Source organism: Talpa europaea, assembly GCF_964194135.1.
Source record: "Talpa europaea genome assembly, chromosome: 5".
Lineage (NCBI taxonomy): Eukaryota > Metazoa > Chordata > Mammalia > Eulipotyphla > Talpidae > Talpa > Talpa europaea.
Genome location: NC_140071.1, coordinates 32,497,174 through 32,524,063, shown reverse-complemented (window position 1 = coordinate 32,524,063; position 26,890 = coordinate 32,497,174). Strand labels below are relative to the sequence as shown.

At 37.0% G+C, this 26,890-nt stretch overlaps 2 protein-coding genes across 2 annotated transcripts in view; one reads left to right on the top strand and one right to left on the bottom strand.

The window, feature by feature from the left end:
* CAST (calpastatin) overlaps positions 1-18,861 on the top strand; it is a gene marked incomplete at both ends in the record, with an annotated part of 111,643 nt that extends 92,782 nt beyond the window's left edge. Inside the window, 11 exons of the mRNA XM_084232921.1 lie at positions 787-885; positions 1,341-1,424; positions 3,824-3,874; positions 4,029-4,100; positions 7,774-7,863; positions 10,093-10,200; positions 11,423-11,512; positions 12,869-12,913; positions 13,337-13,429; positions 14,632-14,703; positions 18,811-18,861. Of these exons, the coding sequence (XP_084089047.1) occupies positions 787-885; positions 1,341-1,424; positions 3,824-3,874; positions 4,029-4,100; positions 7,774-7,863; positions 10,093-10,200; positions 11,423-11,512; positions 12,869-12,913; positions 13,337-13,429; positions 14,632-14,703; positions 18,811-18,861 (855 nt within the window). The remainder of the gene's footprint in view (positions 1-786; positions 886-1,340; positions 1,425-3,823; positions 3,875-4,028; positions 4,101-7,773; positions 7,864-10,092; positions 10,201-11,422; positions 11,513-12,868; positions 12,914-13,336; positions 13,430-14,631; positions 14,704-18,810) is intronic.
* Positions 18,862-23,977: 5,116 nt separating this feature from the next.
* ERAP1 (endoplasmic reticulum aminopeptidase 1) overlaps positions 23,978-26,890 on the bottom strand; it is a gene marked incomplete at both ends in the record, with an annotated part of 32,485 nt that continues 29,572 nt past the window's right edge. Inside the window, one exon of the mRNA XM_084233074.1 lies at positions 23,978-24,133. Coding sequence (XP_084089200.1) covers positions 23,978-24,133 — 156 coding nt within the window. The remainder of the gene's footprint in view (positions 24,134-26,890) is intronic.

Genomic DNA, 26,890 nt, shown 5'->3' with positions numbered 1-26,890 from the left:
ACTTAATGTCCATACATAGAAATAACAGTTCATGAATGGTACTTATAGTTCTTATATATAATTCATTCTGTAATCTATTCTTTCATTAAACAAATTAAGCCTTGGCCATGAACTATTAAATTGTTTGTGAGCCACTAGAAGATGGATCGTGATCTGTGTTTTGGAAAAAGTCAGATTTAGTTCTGTTAGTCTCACCATAGTTTTTCCTTTATTTCCCCTTCATGCCATTTCATTTTGATCAGCCAGACACAGGTAGTCACACAGGTTAGTCAGTGACAGGCAGCCCCCTGAACCAGCAAAGCCGCTTTGACCAGTAGAAACCTCAAAGAGAACCAGCCGCAGGAGCCGCTAAATCTGCAGGGCAGACTAGACTGTTTCACAATGCATGAGGAAAAATGTCATCTCCTGGGCTTTTCTGAAAATCTTCCTGTGCCAGCTCCAGAACCATCACCCTGCAGATCATTTTGTTCTGTCCTAGCTTTCAGCTTCTCTGTGGTATATCCATTCTATTGCTTTTTTGATTTTGAAACCAAAACACTGGGTTAGATTTTGTAATATATAAGTTGCACATATTAACATTTCATATAAAAAGCTCTAATTTTAACACGTTTTCTAAAACATTTTTAAACATAGATTTTAATTGATGATTCAAATTATTAAATGATAATATGTGCTTCTTATCTATGCCTGAAATAAGGCTATGCCCTTCTGCAAAGTTTGATATAGTCTTTCAAAAAGGAGTGATGAATCACCTATTTAATATATCCACTAATATGCTTTCGCAAGGGCATGGTGCCAAATGATGCTGTGGAAGCCTTGGCTGGTAGCCTGGGGAAAAGGGAAGCAGATCCAGATGATGGAAAGCCTGTGGAGGATAAAGTCAAGGTAATGGCAGCTCAGAAACTTTTGGAAAGTAACTATCATGGGTCACGCTCATTGGCCTAGTTCAGGTAGTCACTTTTACATATAGGTATTTTCCACAGCATGCAACCAGCTGGCTTCCTCTTATTAAGCTAAACTTGAGTGGCCACACATGTTTAAACTCAGCAGTGGGTGTACAGCAAGTATATATCAGAGTCCTGAATCTTACCTTGTTCACCTGTGTTCCTCCTGCTGAGGACTCAGAAGTGGCAGCTACCTACGAGCCTCAGAACTGCCCAAGCCCAGCTGACTTCTGAGCCTCTCAGCTGGACACACTGTTAAAGATCAGGTAGATGTAGGAACCCCACACATATAGTCACGTGTATGTTTTAACCTAGTGATGATTTATTTGCACCAAATTTAGCTACTTGGACATGGGGAAAAGCTGTATTAATGGAAATGGTACAATCTTTATTCAGGAAAAAGCCAAAGAGGAGGATCGTGAAAAGCTTGGAGAAAAGGAAGAAACAATTCCTCCTGATTATAGATTAGAAGAGATGAAGGTAAACAAGCTGTTCTTTTTTTTTCTGTTATTTTAATTCATGTGCACTGAATTCCATGTGCATAAAGAAGGGATAGAGACATACCTGGTATGTAAAGATCTTGTTTCCTAATATCTTGGGCCTCCCCTGGTGGCGCAGCGGTTGAGTGTTTCCTAATATCTTAAACATCAGATAGTATTAGTCCACCAAAATACTGTTAGAAGCACTAGCTATGAAGCTAAAATATTTCCAAGTGGCCATTCATTCATTCTTTTTTTTTTTTTTAAAGATTTATTTATTTATTTATACAAGCACTGGGTACAGTCAGAAGCACGGGAGGGTGAGAGAATTCACCAAAGCCAGAGCAGGGAGCAGAGCAGGCAGAAGGACCGAAGTACACTGCTGAGGGGAGCAGCGGGCGGCAGGAGAGGTCTGCGCACCATGTGGGACCCTCCTCCTGTGGCCGGGGAGCAGCCGGGGATCGAACCAGTGCTGCAGAGGCTGCAGGCAGCTCCGCAACCCAGCGCTCAACTGCTGCGCCACCGGGGAGGCCCCGGCCATTCATTCTTAAGTGAAAGAAATCTAATGTCTCATTTCCCCCCATCTAATATATGGTTTTATAGTGCCAGTAACTGAAAAAAAAATTAGAGAACTATATTGTGGCTAGGAAAACAGAAGTGAGGAACAATAACTCCTTTAAAGAACTCTTTGCAATGTATATATATAAACTACAAGATGGCCTGTTTAAGTTGAGTAAAGTTGGCCCATTTCCTTTATTTTGAATGCACAGAACAAGTCACACAGGGAGACCTGTTATGAATCTTGTAGGTTACGTGTAGTCACTAGAATGGGCTGATGTATGGACAATGAAACAAATGTCATTTTCACAACATGTTACTGCCTAAGAAAATACTCAGCCAAACTGCACTGACCTTTCAGGAAAATTAAGTTGATATTCTCCTTACACATCCATATGCACTAGTCCATTTATTTGACAAAGACAGAAACTGTACTGAGCTCTCCTTGATTAAAGTTTAATTCTGGATACCTTTATTCTGCTTCCTTTCTGCGTTTTAGAATACAGTTGAAACCAGGGCATTTCTGTTAATTTGGGCTTGTTTATATGCTGCTTTGCAGTTCACGAGACCTGCTTACAGGCCCCATGTGGTAAAGGCTGATCAGGTGCAGGTAGCTTCATAGGAGGATGACTGCTTTCTCCCTATTTGTTCTGAATTTTAACAGCAGTTTTTAAGAAAGCAGTTGATTAGCTTTTCCTCACTGCTTTATCAGCCTCTGAACTTGTTGATCTCACACATTATTACCAAATGCTTTACAACATTTTCAGATGCAGCTTAATCTCTTGTTAAAATCTTGCATTGTTATGTATCAGCTATGCTGGTATCAGGCCTCTTCAGATGCTAGACTGCAAATTTCCCTTTCCAGAAGAGATAGGAACTTGTTTAGATGTGGAGTGTGGAGAGGCAGTCCAGTCCCCCCTGGCCCTGTGTGTCACAAGGGAAATTTACTGCCTTTGCAGCTAAGGCATGGTGGAGAACAAGTCCAGGTTTTCCTTTCCCTCCTAACTGAAGAAGTCAGAATCCTCAGAAGAAAGGGCGAAGGGGAGTAAAGTTGACATGAGTCTAGACGGGACCAGGAAATACTATAAACCATCACACCTCCTCGCATTTTAAATAATCAAATACCTGATCACTGTCTTGGGAGAAATTATACTGATAGTCATGAAGTTATTTATTTTGTGCGTGTCAGTAAATGGGATCCACCATTTATTTATAAATCCCCATTTTGCTAAAGTCTCAAGTGCTTTAATGATTTTTGTCCTAACACTCAGAAGTGGCCCGTAGAACCATTTGAAGGTTGATGACATCTAAGCCACAAGTTTCCCAGGAACTGCCTATAGCGTGGGCTCCCTGAGGGCAGGGACTTTCAGTCTTAGCTGCTGTGGTTTTCCCAAGACTTTGTATACAGCTTGACACAGAATTGATTTACAGTTCAGATGCATGGTTGATAAGCTAATTAGCTTTTTCCAGGTGTCTTTGCAATTTCAGCCAAGATGATCCTTATCCCTGTATACCAGTGTCCTCCCATAACACCATATGGCACATACACACTGTTGGAACATTGATCTCCTGCACTAGTTTGTGGGCTTCTGAGTGAAGTCAAAGCCATGCGGAAATCATCTTGCCACCCCTGTGCCTAGGGAATGCCTGCTAAATGTGAGCTGCTTGTTGACATGAACTGATTAGAGCATATTCTCCAGTGAGAGAATCTGCTTCCTGAAATGATGAATCTAATTTCTAATGTCCAACAACATCACATATAACCGGTCAGCCCCTTAAAAGAGGTTTACCATTAAGGTCAGTGGGAAATAATTGAGTGCCATGTTTTTCTTCCGTGGATAGGGTAAAGATGGAAAACCACTTCTGCCCCAGATGCCCGAGGAATTGCTTCCAGTAAGTACTGTTTCTCTGAATCTGTCTTCTCATTTGGCCCTCACTGTTAATTCAGGGAGGGAAGAGCTTTCCACTTAATGCAGTGATCAGCACGTAAACAATGACATTTTGAAGATGAGGTTGTGCTTGTTGATACATTTCCTGCTTCTTGCAGCCCATGAATGACGACCTTCTCCTTGATGCTTTGTCTAAGGACTTCACCAGCCCCACAGATACTTCACCTCTTGTAAGTGTGAAATGTTTGGTTTTCTTTCCTTACTTTCAGAATGGCAGAAATAAATGGAAACTTAGAAACTTAGAATCTGACTTAGGAGCTGAGGAAAGAGTTATGACCTTTAACTTATAGCCATTAAAAATCTATCGTATTATGAGATATGTTTTTAATAAACACTGTTTTCAGCACTGCAACTGATTGAACCAATGAGCATGTCTTTTATCAAGTAGATCTGTGAAAAAGAGAACTTAACATTGAGTTCATCCCAAATTACTTCTCAGACAACTTTACCTGTTGATAATTGTATATTTGTCATTTTCAAAATTGTCTTCCATATGAACTCCATATGGAATAGAAGGAATTCTGTTACTATAAAGTTTGGGGAGTGTTAGGTAATGGTAAGCAGGTTTCCCTCCTGAAAGATTTTCAGGGCATTTATATTGGCTTTTATATGCAAACATACATTGTACAGCAGAGTTCCCAAACATCACTACAGAACCTCTTTTGTGGAAGCTGGGTTATCTGTTTTCACGCTTCCTGTGTGAATAACAGCATGGACAATCAATACATATCAGTTAAGAAATAGTGAACAATAACTAGAAAAAATTATAATTCCTTCAAGTAGCCTATCAGTAGCCTGAAGCACTAATCCACCAAAGAAGAAATTAATAACCAGTATGGGCTCCTTACTGCATCCCTATTAAAGCAACACACCCAGGCAGTTCAGTCACACCAGCCCATAGCCTTCCTGTCATCCTCATCCACAAAAACACACCAAGACAGAGAAAGGCGCCCAACCCAGATTTAGGGAAGACTGTAAAGTGAGCAATATCCCTGGAATGTGGCATCAGGTCCTGACAATAATGCAGAACATATGAACAAGTGGGGTTGGGGGAGACCAATGCTTTCATTTATTCCTTTCCCCAAGTAAATTTATTTGCTCTGCCCAGAAAGGGATATAACAGTGAAATGATGAGATAAAACAACCACTTTTTTAACAAAAAAATCTTACTCTTCTGCTGGATTTTAACAATCCAGCAAGAAAGTGTGTCACTGATACAGTTAAAAAAGTATAAAAGTTTTAGTAAAAGTCAAATGATCAAAATAGAAAATTATTTGAGAATAAGCTCCAAGAACTTTGGGGGAAAAGTATCATACTGACTCATAATTAATGTTCAAATATAAAAATATAAAAGTTTAAAGGTGCTCTAATCTGAGATCCTGAATGAATTTTTATCCTGTTGGGTCACCCTGAGGATCATCTGAAAATAGCACAAATGACAATAAAATAGAACAAATTCCATTTAAAAAGAGAATTTTTTAAAAATTCCAGTAATTGTACTGAAATCAAAAGGTAAACTCAGAATACATTATTTACAAAATCAAGACAGGCCTCCCTGGTGGCGCAAGGGGTTAAGACGCAACCTATGAAGTTATCCACAGTGACTGAAGCACGAATTCGATCCCTGGCCAGGGAGCTACCCACATGGCACAGCAGAGCTCTCCTGATTTCCCCGCTGCTCCCCTCAGCAGTGTATTTCAGTCAGTCTGCCTGTTCTGCTCCCCACTCTGGTGAATCCTCTCACCCCCTGCACCTCTGGGCTATACCCCAGTTCTTGTATGCATAAATAAATAAAAATCAAGACATTACAAATAAAAATCTTTGATAAACAGTGAAAGCAGTATTAATAAGTTATATTGATTGTCAAAATGTTCTTAAATAATAGAGAAAAGGGGAAATGTGATTAATCAATTGTTTATTGAATTTTAAATTTCAATATTAATTATAAAGAAGCTATTGTTTTAAATGTAAATAAGTTATTGTAAAGTAACCTCTTAAAAAGAAAGTAACAATAACTGTGTTTAGGAGATAGAAATAGCAGCCTGAGAGGCACCTGGCCAAGATTTGTTTCTTTTGAAATAACTAATACAATAAAATACCACAAAAGTCAAAGAGACAAACATCTTACAAATAAAATATTAAATTTTAAAATGGCAAGTCATCAGTGTAAGAATCAACTAAATTCAAAGTTCAAAGTCAGTTTTTATGCATGTCTAAGATTTTAGAAAACACTGGCAGATACAATAGTGAAAAATTTTAGAAATAAAATGTAACTTTAAATTGAGAAAGTGATGATGATTATAAAAGAGCAACTAAATATGAAATATGGGTTTTAATTTTCTAAGAAATTTTTAAACAAAAATACATACAATTCATAGACCCAACAAAAGAAAAACTGAAAAGATTAAAACTCTGCTCAAACTTTCCTTAAAATTAACACTTGGAAATGTTTAACACTAAATATTTCCTGTGTGACATAAGTATGTCCTGAAAAAGATGCTCTGTATAGTTGCTCCTACAACTAGTGATAGCCCTACTATTAAGATTTGATCAATATAGATTATCAACTTATGCACTTAAATCTATAGATGAAAAATTAGCAAATAGAATATAAAATTCTTAAAGTAATTGATTGCCATTGTCTAAATATTCAATGGCAGGAAAATAATACAGTGTATCAAAATAGGATAATCAAATAATTATGTCCATGTAAAAGATACATTTCAGATTTTACATATATATTTAAATTAAAACCTTCAAGAAGTAAACAGTTTTTTATATGTTAAAGTGTATTTAATTCTAGGAATCAGATATTTTGTATTAAACTAGAGATATTTTTCTTAAAATCAGAAAATAATGAAAAGTTGATTTTACTGTCATTTCTGCTTGATGGTGTGTGGAAGAGTAATTAACCCATGAGAAAAAAATTACAGTCTAATTGTAGTTAACACATTTGTAGATAATGTTATATATGCTATGTATAATATTAACAGATTAGGAGATATAATTATCTAATATGATACATCAGACCTATGTAAAGAAAATTGCAATAGAAGGAATGAATAGAAAAATTAGAGCACGAAGAAATTAAAACATCTAAGAGTTTGATTAAATGTCTTAAAAGAATGACAATTCTCTCCAACCCTTTTGTTATTTTCTTTACTAAAGTTGCAATAAGGTTTTTTCTATAACTCAATAAAATTCTCCTAAAATATATCTGAAAAATTAATGCATGAAAGTACAGAAAAATACTGAAAAGCATTTCAAAAGAAAAATACTTTTCAGTATTTTGGGGGAAGACAAACTAATTCAATAAGACACCAAGGTTTAACATGCAATAATGACAAAAACCACAATTCTGATTCAGAAAGCAAAGCCATAGGTCAATGGGGAAAGAATCAAGATGCAAACATAAATAATAAATTTATCACATTTTTATAAAGAGACAAGAATTTCTAGCAACTTTTGAGAGGGACTTTTGGCAGGATATAGCTAGTACCATAATAAAGCAGTTCAGGAACTTAGAGCAACTAATTACAACAAAGAAAGCCGAAAAACCACAAACAATTGAATGTACAACAAGAAATGGGTAAACAAAGCTTGGAACTCTTAATTCATTAGATTACTTGACATTTAGAATAATAAATATGAATAAGGAATAAGAAATTGTGTAAAATACTAGTATGGAATAGGAAGTAGAATAAAAGTTACTTGTAAGATAGTATCACTATCCATCTCTTGGCACTAGAGACTAAATAATCATAAATCTAATTAAGAGTTGTATTGAGAAACGGCAGTTTTATATACAACAAATCATAAAAATCTCACTTCTTTTTGAAAAAGGAACTTGAAAACATTGAAGTTTCCGCTGCTGTTTCTGAAGTGCTTTCCAAAACTCCAGCTCCAACCACCCACTCTGCAGGAGCCCCTCGGGTAAGCAATATCTTCTATTTGTTTTTCTAACAGCAACATTAGGGGGGAAATTAGGGTACCTGCTTAGAGTAAGTGAAAATAAACCAAATTGTTAGGAAGATCAGGCACCTTCTTTTTCAAGAATTAGTGATTTAAGGAGATGATAGAAAATATCCAGAATGATTAAATGAAAAAAAAGTCTGAAAATATTTTCACCACAGTTGTTTTTTAGAATTGAAAGTGCAGTGATGTGCAGATGGATATGTTCACATTGTTACATTTGAAAAAATTTTTAGTTTTCCTGGTGATTTTCTTCTTTATATTTTTCCTGACACATGCTGTAAATAATACCCACTATTTAACCTTAAGTTTATTTTATGAAATTTCCCAGTATTTGAGTTTCTCCCCCCAGAATTCACAAACCTACTTTGGAATAGCATTATTTTTCTACCATTCATACCAGTAAAAATTTGTCATTTTCATGTCAGCAATAGAAAAAAGCATTAGCATCAATATTGTTTTAATTATTCACATGTTCTGAGGCAGGATTGTGGGACCAAAGCTTTTCCAGATTTCCTTGATTAATTTTCTGTGAAGCACAAAATTACACATAATCAAGGAGACAAGGGCACATCAAAAGATAAAGAGATTGCCCTAAACCAGATAACCCGTCTCCTTGGATTAAAACACAAATGCTCCGTTTGTAGATGGAGATGAAGTAGCTTTGATGAAGTCAGCTCTGCTTCCTTTCCTTTTGATGTAGCATCAAAGCTGAGTTACTGCTGTAGTCTCAGATCCTGAATGAATTTTTATCCTGCTGGGTTAGCCTGAGGATCATCTGAAAATACCCAGAGGCACAAATGACAAAACCCAGATCTGGCTGTGGTAGCATCTATAGCACCACTAGCATCTGTAGTCCTGAGTGCTAATGAAGCACTTAAAACGAGTAAAATACTGTGTGTGTGTGTGTATGTGTGTGTATGTACACCTACAATGGTGACATTCCTGTGCAACAGAAAGGAGACACCATTAGTAACTCAGGCTAAAGTTTCTACTTCAATTCTTTATTTTTTAGCATTTAAATATCCTTGTTTGGTTGTTTTTTTTGTTGTTGTTGTTGTTGTTTTTTGTTGGTTTTTTTGTTTGTTTTTTTGCAGTATAGGATTTTTGTTCTCAAGTGTGGTCACCATAGTTCTCCCACCACCAAAGTGCCCACAGTCCTTCCTACACTACGCACAGATCTCCTCTCCACATGTTCTCTACTCTCCCTCCCTCCCCGTCCCTTCTGTTTCAGATCTATGGTTTGCTTTCAAGGGTCAGACTTAGTTTGTCTTTGATCCTTTGTTTGGTTCCTCTGGATTCCACATGTAAGTGAAACCACCCAGTATTTATCTTCTTCCTCCTGGCTCTCTTCATTTAGAATAGTCCCTTCCAGTTCCATCTGTGTTGCTGCAAATGGCATGAGCTTATCTTTTTTGATCACTGAGTAGTATTCCTTTGTGTATATATACTGCGTTTTCTTTATCCGCTCATCTGTTTTGGAGCATTTAAGTTGTTACCATATCTTGGCTATTGTAAATAATGCTGCAGTAAACATAGGAATGCAGGTTTCATCTTAAATCAGTGTTTTATGCTCTTTGGATAAATACTTAGCAGTGGATTTGCTGGGTCATACCCATTCAATTCTTAACCTTGATCAGATGTTCTGCCCTAATTGAGACTCTACTAAGAAGTCCACAATTTGCATTTCACAAGTATGTTTTAATATGACACCTTTTTCATCACTTTTCCTATCTAGTTTTAGTTAATATTTTATTTGAACATATCACAAAAACCTAGAATTAAAGCTTTATTTAAATGAATACACTTGAGGATCAAAGAATGAACTAAGCAATCGTAATTATACCCATTCTTTGCTGGGAACATTAGAATGTCACCAGTAGTGTCACATACACTGAAAGCATCTTAAGGCATTTTCTAACAAATGAAGCCAAGAACACCACCTTTCTAGGAGTGTCCTGTGGTCCTGAAAGATGAAGACATCTGGTAGGGCTGGGGGTAGACAGGCCTAGCGATGTGTGAGTGAAGGTCCCAGACAAAGACCACCAGGCAGCCGTGCCTTTCACCCACCCTGCCCAGCTCCCTGGTGAAAATCCCACAAGCTTATGGAAGTCCTAGTGTTGTGTTAGGATCACACTCCAACAAGTGATGTCACTGGACACCATTAACTAATTTAGATTTTCATTTTAGCCGAGTGACAGTAAAGCCCTCGACGATGCCTTGGATCAACTTTCTGACAGTCTAGGGCAAAGGCAGCCTGATCCAGACGACAACAAACCAATGGAGGATAAGGTCAAGGTAAAAAAAAAAGATTGCTGTTCTTATAGCATACCCTCCTCAAAAAGTAAGGAGAAGGTCACCCTTTAGAGTAGTAAATGGTTAGCTTAAGTCTCTTTTTTCCCTACACTGCAGTCTATCTTGTATTTTATTTCCTCAGTGAGGACTGTGTTGTGCAGATTCAGGCAAAGGTCCTGTTTGTGAAACCAGATTTTGTTATGGTGGAAGAACATAGCTCTGCTTTGTAAATTGCCTTTTCCCATGTTATCTTTCCGTGGCTTTATTTGGTATTAAAAACATAAGTATGATAAACACACATGCACTTTTTAGGCAGACTTGTAGTGGCAGAGGCCACCTAAGTGGAACAAGTCTTCCCAGCAGCCTTATCTGCCTTCATAACCAAATCTATGTACAAACTCCTAAATCAAAGAGCACTGGACCAAGCGTTCAGCACCATGCAATGGTGTGTCTGGAAGGCATAAACTGTTGACAGGCGACATTTTATACAACATGTGTAAGTGCTGAACAATGTACTTAACAATCTGTTTAGCTTGGAACTAGGAAGTAACCAGCCATATCCATGTCCAGAAGAAAGGACATTTCTAAGAATCCTTAATTTTGATCCTATCATTTTCTTAGAAATACTGATGTGAATTTAACCTATTTTTGCAAAATGGAATTATAATGATGCAGGACAATAAAATCTGTTACTGGATTTATGACTGAATAACCCAGCCCCACCGAGGCAGAGGTGCCTGGAGGCAGGAACTGCTCACCCAACAGTCCGTGACTTCCTCGCCTGTGTCACCAGCAAGCCTCACACCCATTCAAATTTGTTACCTATTCCAGTCTCTCAAGAATTGCTTATAAATAGTCAAAGTGGCAAATGGTACCTCTAAATGCCACAGTACAATGACTTCTTTAACGAAAAGTTAGACTCACATAAAAAGATATTTTAGCTCCTTATATGGTTTCTGAGGATAAACATTTAGTCATTTATTTCAATTTAAAATATAGGTAGAAAAATCACCACTGTGGATTGACATAGAAGCACATACATAGACTTACCTTTTTTCATTAAGAGTCCACTGCAGTCATTTCACTGGTCTGTGGCTTATAAAATAAAAACAGGCTATATATTCTGCTTCAGAAAAGTCCAATAAATGTAGAATGCTGCTTTTTAAATGTATTCTCCATGTGAAGGGGGAAGTGAATAGTAATTATGCTTGTTTGATGTTTATAGGAAAGAACTAAAGCTGAACATAGAGACAAGCTGGGAGAAAGAGACGACACTATCCCTCCTGAATATAGACATCTCTTGGATAATGACGACGTAAGTGAAGGGACATGTCGGGGCTGGACTAATAGTACAAAGCTTGTGAAATGCAGATCTCACTTGAATGAGGTAGGAGGTACATTTTAACAATACCATAAAAATATAATGTGATGAAGGGCTTTTTATACCTCTGAAGAGCAGGCTATTAAGAATGCTGTTTAATATTTGTTGGTGCAAATAGCATTGTAGTTTGCCATGCGGGAACTGTGGCGTAGAGTTGAACAATATTCACCACTCGTGTTTAATAATGATTCCAAGATGTGTGCACTGATGATTCTCTTTGCAAAAACGAGGCTGTTAAAATGACTCATATAATCTTGTGAGCAGAAAGAGGGAACTAGTACTAGAATTAAAAGGGACAAATAAATGTGGCACCTCCAAGACTTAGGGTTTCCCCTCCTACACTTCAGCACAGTTGAGTGAAGACAAGCAAAACCATATTTCCAATCACAAGTTCTATTTCCTTATGTAAATATATGCTGGAGTAATCCCCAGCCTTCTGTCTCTGACAGGGAAGCCAAGGCTAGGTCAATCTAGTCCACCCCATCCTACTCAGCTCCTGTTGCAAATCAATTAGATGAAAAATAACCCTTTCTAGGCCTGTTCATCAAATGAGGAAGCCTAAATTACATCTTCTTTTTCTGTACTGATTTATTGATAGTTTTGATGATTCCCTGGTTTAAAGAGCTTCCTTGATTCCTATTATAGAAATTACTTCTTGTTTGGGGCCTCCCCTGGTGGCGCAGCAGTTGAGCGCTGGGCTGCTAGGCTGCCCGCAGCCTCTGCAGAGCCGGGTTTGCTACCTGGCTGCCGGCGAGGGTCCCACAAAAAAAAAAGAAATTACATCTTGTTTGTTTAGTATTCCTCAGAATAGCAATTCTGCATCCTGCTAGAATCATCCTTGCTTTGATAGCACTAACTAATCCTGCTTGTATTCTTCAGGAAATATATTTCTTAATGCCCTTGTCTTTAGACAAGAAAATGCCTGACAAGTTATTTATAACCCTGTCTGAAAAAAATCTATCTGTAGATTGTTTCAGTGCCTCAAGTCTTTCCATGGTGTAATAAGCTATATAGTAAATAAGACAGAGAAACAAGGTACTTTTTGTAGCATTTTAAGTAGAATTATAACACAGGATGGCAGAAATTCCTAAATGTTGCTGGGTTTTTTGTTTTTTGTTGTACTTCTAGGACCAGACTTTCGAAATAGTTATAGGGAAGTTAAGAGAAGCAGTAAGGCAAATCTGTATTCCATCTTACATAAGTTACTGGATAACAGTCTATAAATTCCAACTATACCTAAATAAACCTTTACAAAAATCTGCTTACCCAGTAGTCTGCCTTGTTTTTCAGAACAAACCAGTGAAGCCACCTACAAAGAAACCCCTGGCATCAAAGGTAAACTCTGTAACAACTTGTTTCCCTAAAAAAAAATTATTTTAGCTGTTTATTTTGCATTTAGAAACTTGAAATTTTATTGATTGCCCACCATGTACTTGGTAATGATGCTAGGCGCAAGTGTGTATGGGTGGATGTATTCTCTCTCTCTCATTTAGTCTTCACAAGACTCCTTAAGATAGTAGGCAGTTCCATTTTCCAGAGTAGAATATCAAGGCTCAGAGAATATTGGGCGACTTGTATAAAAGAGTAGAAGAAAACAGAGCTGTCAGGATGTTCATGTTTTAACATCTTTATTATATTGGGGGAAGAAAGGCTGCAAGTTGTGCTTATACACAGAGACACACATTTCATTTAAAGTGATGTGGGAAAATGTCTCCGCATTTGTGCCTCTTCATTGATGGTAGTTTGTTAATATATCAGAAACCTGAAGATGACCAAGACGCCATTAGCAGTCTTTCAGGAGATTTTGACAGCTGTCCCCCAACTACAGAAGCCTCAGCACAAACAGCAAAGGTATTGTGCTTTTTCACATTGACTTCTTTGATTGTGCATAATTTTCACTGTGATATGAATTCAGTGGTGCCAAAAAGTTGAAGAGTATTTCCACTTCTCCCACAAACACTATTATTTAGTCTGGTTCTAATTCATATATATAGTACATTGCTTGACATTATTTCATAAATGTTTTCCACGTTGTTTTATAGTCCTACAGGCATCACTTTTGATTGCTACACTATTGTACAACATCAGTGCTATGCCTGAGCTCCTTTAAAATGAAAACAGCCCCTTCTGCATGGTGCCCTGGGGTTTCCACCCCTTTTCAGCCATGCCCTGTAGGTTGATTCTCCTACTTATTCCTCAGGGCCCAGTTTAAGCATCAGTTCCTTTAGCAAGACTTCTTTTATGACTTCTCCCCTCCCAGGCCACTGTCAAAGGTATCTCTCCCATGTTTCCCTGCTCTCTGGGCTGCCTATGTATCACACCACTGTGCTGGGCACTTTATACAGCAGCTTTGTGTCCTTTCCCTCTGTGCACAGCATTAGTGACAAGCCTATTACACAGCTAGTGCTCAACATGTGACTAAAAAGTGAGAGAAACTGTTTCAATAAGTATATGGCATTTTACCTGTAAACCACACTCTTCCTTCGTAAATCAAATAGGAAGAAAAGTAAAATGAGTGCCCCTCATGGTTATTTTTAGAAGAATTAACATAGCACATCTATTTGCTATTATTTTGGCTGTTATGAAGTGTTTTCACTTGTTGAATTGCCACTTGTTCCTGTGTTGAGTGGTTTAATTTCTCACTCCTGGAAAATTTGTAAATAGTACCCTCTTGGTTAATGTGCTTCATTTTTCTATGTGACCTGCCATCTGTGGTGGTTTCTGTTATTCTATTTCTCTTCCACAGCACTTAAAACAGGGACCTATTGTTCTGTTGGCACAGAAAAAGCCACTTCTGATAGAAACAAGCTCTGTTTTGACAAGCAAAATAAAGATCTGGGTAAATCATGAATGTGACCCATGTTTTTCTCCTACCTTAAACATTACTATATACATCACCATTGTAATGCCTAAACCCAAAGTTTGCCATTATTTAATCAAATTGGAGCTCTCCAGGCTACTAAAAAGAATAGTCTAGATTGATTTTATTGTAACCAGTTAACTAATTGCTAGATGGATTGATGATAGCAATATCCTCATTTCTTTTGCTTTAGGACAAAGATAAGAAGAATGTTTCCAGTTCCAAAGTCCCCAAGAATGGGGGTAAAGCAAAGAACTCTGCAAAGGTAAACAGTAAATATACCACAAATTAATTTAGCAATTATATATAACTATTCTTTCAGTCATTTAGTTTTGATTAGGACATTTTATTCTAAGTAGACTCCATCTTGCTAAAGATTCTTGTTAAGTAACTGGTACTTTAGAAATTAAATGAACTTTGATAAAATTCAAAGTTCCTGAATTCTCAAGTCTTGTTAAAGCACCACCAGAGTTCCACACTGCTCTGGAGAATGCCACACAAAATGACATAATGGACAAACTTATTGTAATTATACAAATGTGTTCAAGTTCTTCCATTACAAGTCTTTATGCCCTATTTCCTTCCATCCCTTTACCTCCTTTAAAAATCTAGAATTACTATTACTTGGCTTCTCCCTAAGTTCATTGGTTCTTTATCAATCCTAGTTTACTTTATCTTGAAGTTGGCTGCTTTGGGGCCTTAAAATTGAGGCTGTAATGGACTGAGACTTTGGGAAATGTTGAATTTGGTAAATATATTTTGCACCTTCACCTCTCCAAAGACCCAGAGCATTAGTTCCTACTGCACATTCCCACTTGGATAACACAGTAGAGTTTCATACACTGTATTTCGCCATTAATTATAAAATAAGCCATTACTTTACCATTAAGAGAAAAAAAGTCAGCTGTTTATCATAAGAACCATAGCAAACAAATACTAAAATCAGGGGAGTATGTGGCAAAACCAGCAAATGCGACTTATATATAGAATTAGGGAAGATTTTAGAGTTTCTATGATCTAATACCAGTTTCCCCCATCATCAGAAAGTAGAGCAATTCCTATGAAACCTTTTATAAACTGAAATGGCAAAAAGGAAGCAATTACCATTAACTTGTATGGAAAGCTTTTTGAGCCTTCCCAGGTTCCAAAAATAACCTACTAAATAAGATATAAAGCCTAAAATAACACTCATATAGTAAAAACAGGAATTACATGATATGTACACAGTATGTATGAAGTGGCTCAGGGGAAAGAGCTCTGGCAGTGCCACTCAGTGTGCAACGCTGCTGCAAAACAAATGTCAAATGCTGCTTTTGCCTTTTGTAATAAAAGGCAAATCCTCTTCAAATTTCTCATAAAGTGAAGAGGTATAAAGGGAGCTTGCAAAAAGTGGGTGTCTCTTTAAAACACTGGGGAGGGAGGACTGTTTAATACAGTATATTTCATGTTCCTCTAGAAAGTTGAACTAAAGCCAATGAGTAAGTTGTAGCGTCTGGTTTCTTAGAGTTGGGCATTAATGGAGCATAACAGTTGGGAATTTCCTATTAAAATTACTCAATTTGGTTAGGAAAGGAATGGAAGTTGGATGAGGCAGCTTCTAGGTTCCTTCTAGTTCCACTAACATAAGATTCATGGTTATTACCATGATCCCCTGATTACAATGAAAGGTGAAGCTTTAAAAACAGTATTATAGCTACATCAAAACTCAAATAAGATGTGACTTCCAGTTCAAGATGAATCCACCTCCTTGCATGGACACACTAAATCTAAATATAGAATAATTTCCTCTAAAAAGATGTAGTATTGGCAAATTAAAAAAACCCACCTCAGAACAGCAGTGGAGAAACAGTCTCCTCATAAACATCACTCCCAAGCTCAGCAACCTACAGCTTAGTAGGGTACTCAAAACTTGGAGCTTCATGATGACTGAAGGATTTGAATCTACTTTGAGCACCACAAATTTTGAGATACAAACCTATTAAATTAGCCCCCCCCCAAAAGAGTTAACTTTGAAAGCCAACAGGGGTCACATACTCACTCTCACCTGCCACAGAGTCAGAATCCAGCAGAAGCAACTAGATAAAGAGCATACACATTTTCTTTGACGGAAGCCTAAATGGCTTATCTTACCTAAGAGAGAGACATTTAATTGAATACATATCCAGAGGGCTGCTTAAATACAAGTTCATCTGCCAAATCACTGGATATACCACATCAACAAAATGCAGGATAAAATATATTTCACTTTTAACAGAAGTGAAATTCCATTTATGACAAACTCTCAAATTGGACTTTTCATAGTAAACTTGATGCAGTACATAAAGATGTTAATTTATGATGCATAAACTTGAAATTTTTATGTTATAGGTAATGCTACTTCAATAGTTTTATTTTAAAATAAGTCAAAGTGGGTATAGAAGGAATGTACCTCAACATGATAAAGGCCATATGTGATGTAACATTTTCATTGATGAAAAGCTGAAGGTTTTTCATCTAAGACCAGGATGAGACATGGATGTCTACAATATGCTTTCATTCAATATAGTGTTAGAAGTCATAGCGAGAGTAACTGTTAAATAATTCATACTACCCAAAGTAATCTAATCCATACTTTCCAAAGCAATTTCTGGAGTCACTGTAGTTCCTATGAATATTCCCATGCCAATGGTATATTTGATAGAACTACTGGGTTGTCATAAAAGTCATGATGCATTTTTGCTTTAAAAACAAAACTACATCATGACTTTTATGACAACCCAGTAGGAAAGTAATTCAAGTATGTATGGAACTACAAAAATAAACCCAAATAGACAATCTTGAAAAAGAACAAAGATGGAGGTATCACCTTCTCTGACTTATTTTTTACAAAGCTATAGTAATCAAAACACTATGGTAATGGCATAAAAACATACACAGATCAATGGATTAGAATTGACTCCAGAATAAATCCACTCCTATTTGGTTAAGACAAAGAGACAACCATATAAAATGGAGAAAGGATGGTGTCTTCAATAAATGCAACATGCAGATGAAGGTGTACCCTATGTTGCACCATAATATAAAAATTAGTCCATTTTGAGTTAAATACTTGACCTGAAAACAGAATTCCTAGAAGACAACTTAAGCAATAAGCAGCTTAACAATGTTCTTGGCAATGATTTTCTGGATCTGACTTTTCAAAAGTAAAGACAACAAAAGCAAAAAATAACAAATGGGGCTACATTAGACTAAAAAACTTTTGCACAGCAGAGGAAACCAATAATGTGAAAACACAATATACCAAATGGAAGAAAATATTTGCAAACTATATCTAACTAGGAGTTATATCCAAAGTTCATAAAGAACTCAACTCAATAAATACAATTTAAAAACAAACAGAATATGAATATATTTTTTCCAAAGGCATACAAATGGCCAACAGGTACATGAAAAGATGCTTACCATCACTAATCAGGGAAATGTAAATCAAAACATAATGACATTATCACCTCACACTTGTAAGAAAGCCTAAAATCAAAAAGACTAATTGTTGAGCATGTGTAGAAAAAGGGGACCCTTGTGCACTGCTGGCTGAACCAATTTACATTCCTACCTCTATAGAAAAGTGCAGGTTCCTAAAAATTAAATATAGAACTATGACATGACCCACTAATTCCACTTTTGGACATTTATCCAAAGAAAAGGAAAATTAACTGAAAAGGTATATGCACGACATAGTCCTTGAACACAGATGAAAAAAAATGGTGTATGTATACAACAGATTATCATCCATTAAAAAAAAAAAAAAGGAAATCTTAACCATTTGCAACATGACCATTTCATGAATGGACCTCAAGGGCATTGTGCTAAGTCAGTCAAAGAAAATTACCAGATGATATTTATATGTGGAATCCAAAGGCAAAACAAAACAAAAAACTAGCTGATGTATTGGTGGTTGTCAGAGGCAGGGGTTGGAAGTGTGAGGAATATGAGAAGGGGTCAAAAGATGAAAGTTGCAAAGAGCACATCTTAAAAGTTCTCATAAGAAAAAAAATTGTGACTACGAATAGCAACAGATGTTAATTAAACTGTGGCAATCATTTCATAATAGACAAGTATCAAATCATTGCTGTACACCAGAAAATAAAATAATGGTACATGTCAATTATACTGCCATAAAAGATAATGAAATCCACAAATACAAGAAGCTGGGTTGATAATTTTATGCTGTCATACCTCAAACAGATTTAATAATTATTGACTTTAAGATATACAAAGTTCAACTCTTAAAAAAAAAGCCTTTTTGACCAATAGGCTTAGATGATTAGTCAGCCAGTAATGCCAGTACAGAAGGCAGATAAGAGCTAATTGATGATTTTGTGTTCCTTTTTAGGCAAAGGAAGAAACTTCCAAGGCAAAAACTGATGAAAAAAATACAAGCTAAAGTTTACACTACTTGGTAAGTTAGGTGTATGTTACAAAATGAAGACTTTCTACTAACCTGTGTGTTTACACGAGAGAAATGAAGTCCACTTCTTGAGTATTTTGGGGTTTTTTTGGCCATAAGCATTTTATATCAATAGTTAAATCTGTGGACTAAGTACCTGAGAAACACTAAATCGGATGACTAACTGGAGTATTTACAAATATTAATCTTATAATTAAGAGCTTTTTAAAATATTAAACCCAGGTCTTAAAAAAAATGACCATTTGAGTCTGACTTTTTTGGACACCCAAATACTCGTGATTACAGGTGCTATGGCAAAGCAGAACTAGAGGTTACCCTTTATGTGAAATATCCTTAAAATATTGAGATTACCCTACATACTAACACATGGTGTGGTGGGGAGAGGTACTCTTAAGGATCTGGTAGAAATTACACAGCTTATGAAACCAAGGACAAAGGAAAATAAAGCATAGGCTCTCCCCGCAGTGAGGAAGATGAGCATTCCTGTAACACTTTTCATAAGCCAAAATGGCATGAAGTGTAGAAGCAATTGCCATCAGTTTACATGGAAAATGAGTGTTCCTAGACCTAAAATAACCCACCCAGTCATACCAGATAACATAAAACCTGAAACAACACCTAGTAAGAGCGAGAATTATGTGATACATACACAGACTGTATGATGTAGGTCTGGGAAGGAGCTTGCTGGCACCACTCATGCTTGAGCAGCTGCTGCAAAACAAACTGAATACTATTTAGCTTTTTGCCTTTAAAAGTAAAATTCCTCTCCGTTTTCTTTCAGTTAGCAAGAACAGGCGCTAATGTAGATCGTTCAAAACATTAAAATGCCGTAACACAAACTTCCAAAAAGCAGGAAATATCTGTATTATGTTTGAGTTTACTTATTGGTGACTGAAGCAGTCATGTGCCCCAGGGAATTGCAGAGTCTGTAATAAAAGCTTGGCCCTTACTACTCACAGACAGGAGATCTTATTCTAAGATATAAAAAAGCTTATAACCATTTGGCTGACCAAAGCCTAAGAGGAATCAAAATGCAGGTTAAATTGGGTTAAGTTCTCTACTGTGATCCCCTTTTTTTTTTTTACTATAACAGTGAAGGTTTGTTGATTAGAACTGCTGCAAAGATTTCCCTCCAGATAAAAAATGCTAATCTATTCATACTTAATCCTTGTTGTCCGTTTTGTAATGCTTTTCATAAATGATACATTTACTATGTAACAAGAGGATCTATCAATGAGTCACTGGATCTTTTTTAACTTTTCAAGGTATCTGCATATAAAATCTTCAGCTGGTGGATGGTGGCTTTTGAAGAACACAAAGACAAAAGAACATTTTTCTGGGTGGCTTCTAGACAGTGGTGTTTGTTGAGACTTCTGACATCCTACACATTGGTTTGTTAATTCTTTTCCAGAAAAGAAAGTGAATGTCTGGTTCACCTATGCTGTCCTGAGTATTGATAAACTTTGAATTTTTTAAAATTGCCTTCAGTTGAGAGAGAAAGGAACTTTATATTTCTAAGATATATTTGCTAAAAGTTTTACAGCAACACCAAAAAAAAAAACCTTTGCAATTTTTTGCACATTCTACACACAGTGCCTGTAAATCTCATGAGTATTTTCAGTTTGCACTTTTTTTGGTTAGCACTTGGAAAACAATGCTCTAAACACTTTAGTGTTCTGATTTCTCATTACACCGTCCTCTGGCATTTGAACTCTTTGGGTTAATGTTCATAAGTCAAAAAATTGTACATTGAGCACATATCTCCTCTTGGGCTGCTAATAATAAATTAATAACCTGGATAAGACCAGGAAGCACTGTACTCCTGTTTCAGTTTAAACTCTTCTTTGCCAGAAGTTAGGATTTCTGTACCTTATAACCAAACATACCAAGACTTGAATCAAGTCAGCACAAGAATATGTCCCTGCCTAGCAAGTTCCAAGAAGAAATAAAACAATGTTCTTCACATAGCTTGATCTCAGTTTACTGTACTGTGCTTTTCTGCGGAGTTTGCTGAGAGCCGCTGACACACTAGCCTTGCCTGCGCAGCACCCAGCTGGGCTTTAGGAAAGTTAGGCTTACCAAATCGAATGTCTGCTTCAAGATAAGACATCTGAAATTAAAAATATGCTTCCCCTCCCCACAGCAATTTAAAAACTAGATTCTGATATCTCTCCTCTAATTTTGGTTTTTCATTCATTTCTAAATGAACTATTTGGGAATACAGTACTGCTACTGTAGACTGGGTTTAATATTTAATTTCATCTTTATTTCCTGCTTATGAATGCAGAAAAAGATCGGATACTATAAAACTGATTTGGAATTTGTTGCAGAGAGCACAGCCTTTCTTAGCTGACTGACTTCACCAATACTGTCTAATGGGGAGAGGATTAAAAACACTGATAGGCAAATTTTGTTAGCTTCTAAAATTCTCTTTAAAAACCATGCATATATTTAAAGGATTTCAGACTTCATCTACTTTAAATGCTATGTCTATCCCATCGGAGATAGTTATTCCGCTCTAAATCTGGGAACTATAAGCCATTGTTCTGGTAACTAAACAGACCTTTTCAAAGTACTAGCAAGAAAAATAAAACATGACTTACCTACCTAGAATGTCCATTTTGGTAGTATAAAGTGTTTTAATTCATTTTAAAACAAAATGAAACCTTTTGACTTTGACTAGTTTTTGCAAGATGACTGCAGTATTATTCCATCATACGTCAAAGTATTTTTGAGTACGTACCAAAATCCAGTATTTGAAGAAGTGCCTGTAAAAGTAAACATTTAAAGGACTCCAAATAGGCTTTATTTGAAATGTTGCTAGTAATTAATGACTCGAGTAAACTACAGATCTAAATCAGTTCTTTTAAACTGATTTAATCAGGAGGAAATAATAACAAATATCTGTTTAGAGGTAAATAACAATTTATTACCAAAAAGGTTTCTGCACACTGTTGTATCAATATGTCTACTTAGAAATTGGACTTCTCCAAAAGCAAATGAAGATAGGCCCCTCAGATGACCAAAACTGAATGAATATCAGTTATTTACATGTTTCATTAATCAAGGTATAAAATATAAGTAAAAATATTTTACATGAATCTTGGCTTTGTACATTTTTTTTTAAAGATTTGTTTATTTATTTATTTTATTGATTGATTGATTTATACATACATGCATACAAGCACTGGGTATAGTCAGAAGCGCGGGAGGGTGAGAGAATTCACCAGAGCCAGAGCAGGGAGCAGAACAGGCAGAAGGACCGAAGTACACTGCTGAGGGGAGCAGCGGGCGGCAGGAGAGGTCTGCGCGCCATGTGGGACCCTCCTCCGGTGGCTGGGGAGCAGCCGGGGATTGAACCGGCGCTGCAGAGGCTGTGGGCAGCTTCGCAACCCAGCTCTCAACCGCTGCACCACCGGGGAGGCCCCGCTTTGTACATTTTTTAGAAGGAAAATACCCAGGGGGTAATCAGTGATTTCTGTTTATTTCTTTTAAACCATTAAACCCTGCAATATGTATTAACATGGAATTGGATGCATTTATGTACATTCTATAATATATTAAAACATTTTTTCATTTTGCAACATATTCAAAAAAATTCATTGAGACTCAATTCAAAAACAACTAGAATCACTATATTCACTAGAATATAAGCAAACTTTTAGTTTTATACCACATTATTCCTTATTTATAACTCTACAACAGCTTATTGGTAAAAGTGCCAATAATGAGTTACTTGAAAATTATGAACTGGGCCAAAATAAGGAGCAGGGAAAAGAAACTTTACCTACCTAAGGATCAACAGCTCTCAAGTTCAACTTCATATAAAAGGTTTCTCCTGTAGACCTGAATGCACCCTGCTTTTTCAGGAGGGACACTTACCAGTCAGTCCCTGAGAAAACAGATAACCCACTCAATTAGGATCATCTGGGGAAGGTTCTATATGGATCTTTTATAAAGGTATGAGCAGGATCTGCGGAAACCACATGTACATGCAGGAGTAGTAAGAGCCAGCTTCCCACTCACCCCTCATCCTAAGGGTATGAAAGGAGTAATTACTAGAACCCAGAGATGGAGAAGGCTATGTAGACTATCATTGGGGGGCAGTGGGGGTGGCAGCATAGGCAACATGCCAGGGAACAAGAGAAACAGCCCCATTATGCTCTCTCACCCCAGTTCTGATCGCCTCATGCATGGTGCAAGGATGAGGAAGACAGCAAGCTGGACAGGCCTGTTCTGCCTTAGTCACTCACTGATCCAGGTGTTCATTGTTCTCTTTACTTTTCCAAGGAGAGTGAGGTTAACAGCTTATGAACAACAAACTTGTGGGGCGCCTGTAGTGTTTAGGCATGACATGTTAAGTGAGAATAGGTACAGATGGTCCTGAGTCACTTCATTAGATATAATTTTGTTATGAGTGAAAAAAAATCAATTCCCTACATAGGCCCCTGTGTGGAATTTGCACACCTTCTCCTCATTTCTGAGTGGGTGTTCTCTGGGTGTTCCAGTTTCTTCACATTATATGAGACATGCAAATGATGTTCATTGTTGTATCTAACGTGTCCTAGTCGGAGTGTGATTTGGGTGTGAATGTGCCCTGTGATGGACGGGTGTCCTGGCGACATGTTTTCCATCACGCATTGAGCTGCCAGGTGATGCTCTGGCCACCACATCCTGAGTTGGAATCAACAGATTGGAAAATGAACTTTACAAATTACTGTTTAATATTAGAATTGCTTGAGTATTTACTTGGAATTCTGGTGATGTTTTTGTGATAAGAAATGTGCTATAGGAACTTTTGTTAATCATCGATTAGCCTATGGTAAAATGGTTCTAAGTTATTTCACTTTAAGGCATAGTTTCCAAAAATTTACAATGATGTTAAATGAGGACTTACTGTGCCTTACTCCCCTGCAGTGGGGAACCCACCATTTGGGCTTACATTGTAGAGCAACTGCTATAAATAAAAAACACATGGTAGTTAATAACCCATCAAAAAAAAAATGAGCAGCCTTTTCTTAGCTATGGTCAAGGAGTTGAAGGGCAAAATTGTGGTGATTGCAAATCACAGAAACTCACGAGGAACCAGTTGTTACAGCAATTCAAGCTTTTTGTTTTGTAGCCACATTCTAATTTTATCAAAATTCTTGTCCATCCAACGTATGTTTTCCTCAATGGTTTCAATTGTTTGCTGGACACAACGGAGCTGAGAACCATTTTCTTTCAAAGAGCTGAAGAATTCTTTTACCTTGTGAGGAAGAAAAATTTTGTGTTTTTAAAATTTTACAGTAAGCACATCTAACTTCAGTCTAGTTCAAAGAAAACTGAAGCCAAAATTCTACCATTTGTCAAAATTCGGTATAGACAGCAGCTCTGGGTGTCTGGAGACGATTATATATACATAAACTTAAGCTATAGGAACTGAGCTTATGCCTCATGATGTCGAGTTTTGTGATTGTTCTCTGCAGCTCTGTTATTTATTCACAGTTGCCAGATTCTAAAAGACTGCACTGTTTACCATTTTATAATTAAGGTTTAATTGAGTGTGTCTATTTAATGTGTATTCTGTTATATATACACACAGATGCAAACTTAATTTTTTAAAACATGATAGCTAAAAAGCAGATTGAGCAGAGTATCACTTTGCCAAGCAAAATAGTTTCATCCACTTAAATGCAGTCTCTCTCCATGGCTCTGTCTTTGTTATTAAAAAAACACTGTGGGAAACAGGATTTTTAGCAAATTGTGGTGGTAATACACAAAACTTGCCAAATTTTTTATATCCTAATCCACAGTTTATGTTTTGTTTCCTCATAATAAAATCCACAGAAAGTTCCTTAGGCTTTAAAGAGATAGAGATTCTTTGTTATCTCTTCAAAAAAAAATTTTTTTTTTTGGTATTTTACTGTAGAATTTTAAATTTTATTTTTATATTCCCCATACAATTACAACCCCCTTATTTTGACCCCAAGCCCTCCTTTCCCTGCTCCCTAACCCCCATAGAGTGTGTCTGGTTCATAGTTGTTTGTTGATTTTGATATTTTCTTTCTTATAGGTACATGAACCCCTTTAAGCACACATTGAGAAACAGGCTGTCATTCACCATTGGGTGACTGTTTGCCCTTATAGGGTCTTTTTCTCCTAAATTTTCACAACCTTAATCCATCAGTTTTTGATTTTATAGATAGGAAACTAGTCTAGGCCAAGATATTTATTCAGCGTGGATTTCCAATAGTTAGTTCCTTAAAATCCATGCCACAATATCATAGGTTTGGGAATAAGGGGGTGGGCAAGAACAGGCTTTAGAAAGATTAAATTACAATTTTAAATTATGCAGAGTTGTTTTAAAATTATCTCATTCCAACTTCTCAGTGAGCTGACGCCATGACCACCTGCTGTAGCAACCTAGGAAACAGGATCCTTTCTTCCCTGTTCTGTTGCTACTTATAGCTCAACCTACTGTTTCATACTCTCATAACTCAAAATTAACTAGTAATTCAAAATCATGGTAGTCACTCAACAGTCCTGCCAGATCAATTATTTTACTAAATTGATCAAATTATTTAATTTAAAGGAGACTATCATGAAATTACCTCTAAAAAACAAACTTGGGAGAGCTGTAACTAAACTAGCTGCTAACCCTTGCCCCTATATTTTTCTTGACCCCCCAAACCTCCCTAGCTTCATCCACCTTGGGAAATGTAGCATTTTAATTGGACTTTTTGCTTCATGCCTCCTTAAAAACAATTTTCTCTGCAATAAGCTGGGTGATACAGGGAAGAAAAACAGGTTTATCCTACTAACCTGTTTGACCCTGAACAAATAACTTCTCTGGGACTCAATTGAGGATGATCCTCACACTTCAGAGTATAGTGAAAATACAACTATATAATGTGGATGAAGCATAAAACCCTATGTTCAGCACACATCAGAGACTCAAGCCCATCCATTTGTGCATGAGTACACTGATTCTCATCCCTTTGCCTTAATTATTGTGCTAACATTTGATGAGGCAGTGAATCAGCAAGCATCCTACCCTACCCTCGTGGAGTTTACAGCCTGCCTGGGAGATAAGCAGTAAACTATGATTACTGCAAATCAGCTGTGAAGAAAATAAACCGGGGCCATAATAAGTGGGGACAGGTGCTGTAGACAGAGTGGTCTGGGAAGGACATCTCAGCTGGGATTGCTACAGTATGAAACGAACCTTTCCAGTGAGAAGTGGTGAAGAGAAATCCAGATAGAAGAAAAAATAGAGGCATAGAGCTAGGAAAAACACCTGTGTTCAAAAGCAAGTGAGGTTGAGTGGCTGGTGTGTTGAGAATTGAACTGGACCTTGTGTGAGAATTGGCTGGAGAGATGGGCAGGGCAGGAGTCAGGTCATCCCATTATTGTGCAAAAAGGAAAGAAAGGCTGGGAATTTATTGTAAGAGCAATAGGCAGGATTTCAAAAAGGAACCACTTATGAGCCAAATTTCAGGTTTAAATGTGGAAAATGGTTTAGTATTGGCAAGGTGGCAGAGAGGGACCAGTTAGTAGGTTATCACCATACAGACTAGGCAAGCAATAAGAAAGGCTTGGATGGGCATGGGCAGAGAAATGCATAACTGGGGGCATATGAGGGAGACAGAGCCAACAGAACTTTGGATCAACTGGCTATGAGAGGAAGAGTTCAGGATGACCCTACACAATTACTGTCAATAGGATGCTGTCCATTCTGACAATATCTCAGCCTCTCATTTTCATGTCCCGTGCCCCAGGGCTTTTGCACTGGATATTTTCTCTGCACACAACATTTTCCTCCTAGATATCTAGGAGCAGTCCTTATCTGCTCAAGGTCTCCTAATGATCCCATAGAACACAGCGGCATCCTTTACCCAGTCACTGTCTCCTCCTTTTGCCTTATCATCCGAGCATGGCACTACCCAACATAGGTTGATTTGTCTGTAACTATCTAATTTCCCTACAGAATTCAAGCTCTATTAGGGACCATCTCTATTCTATT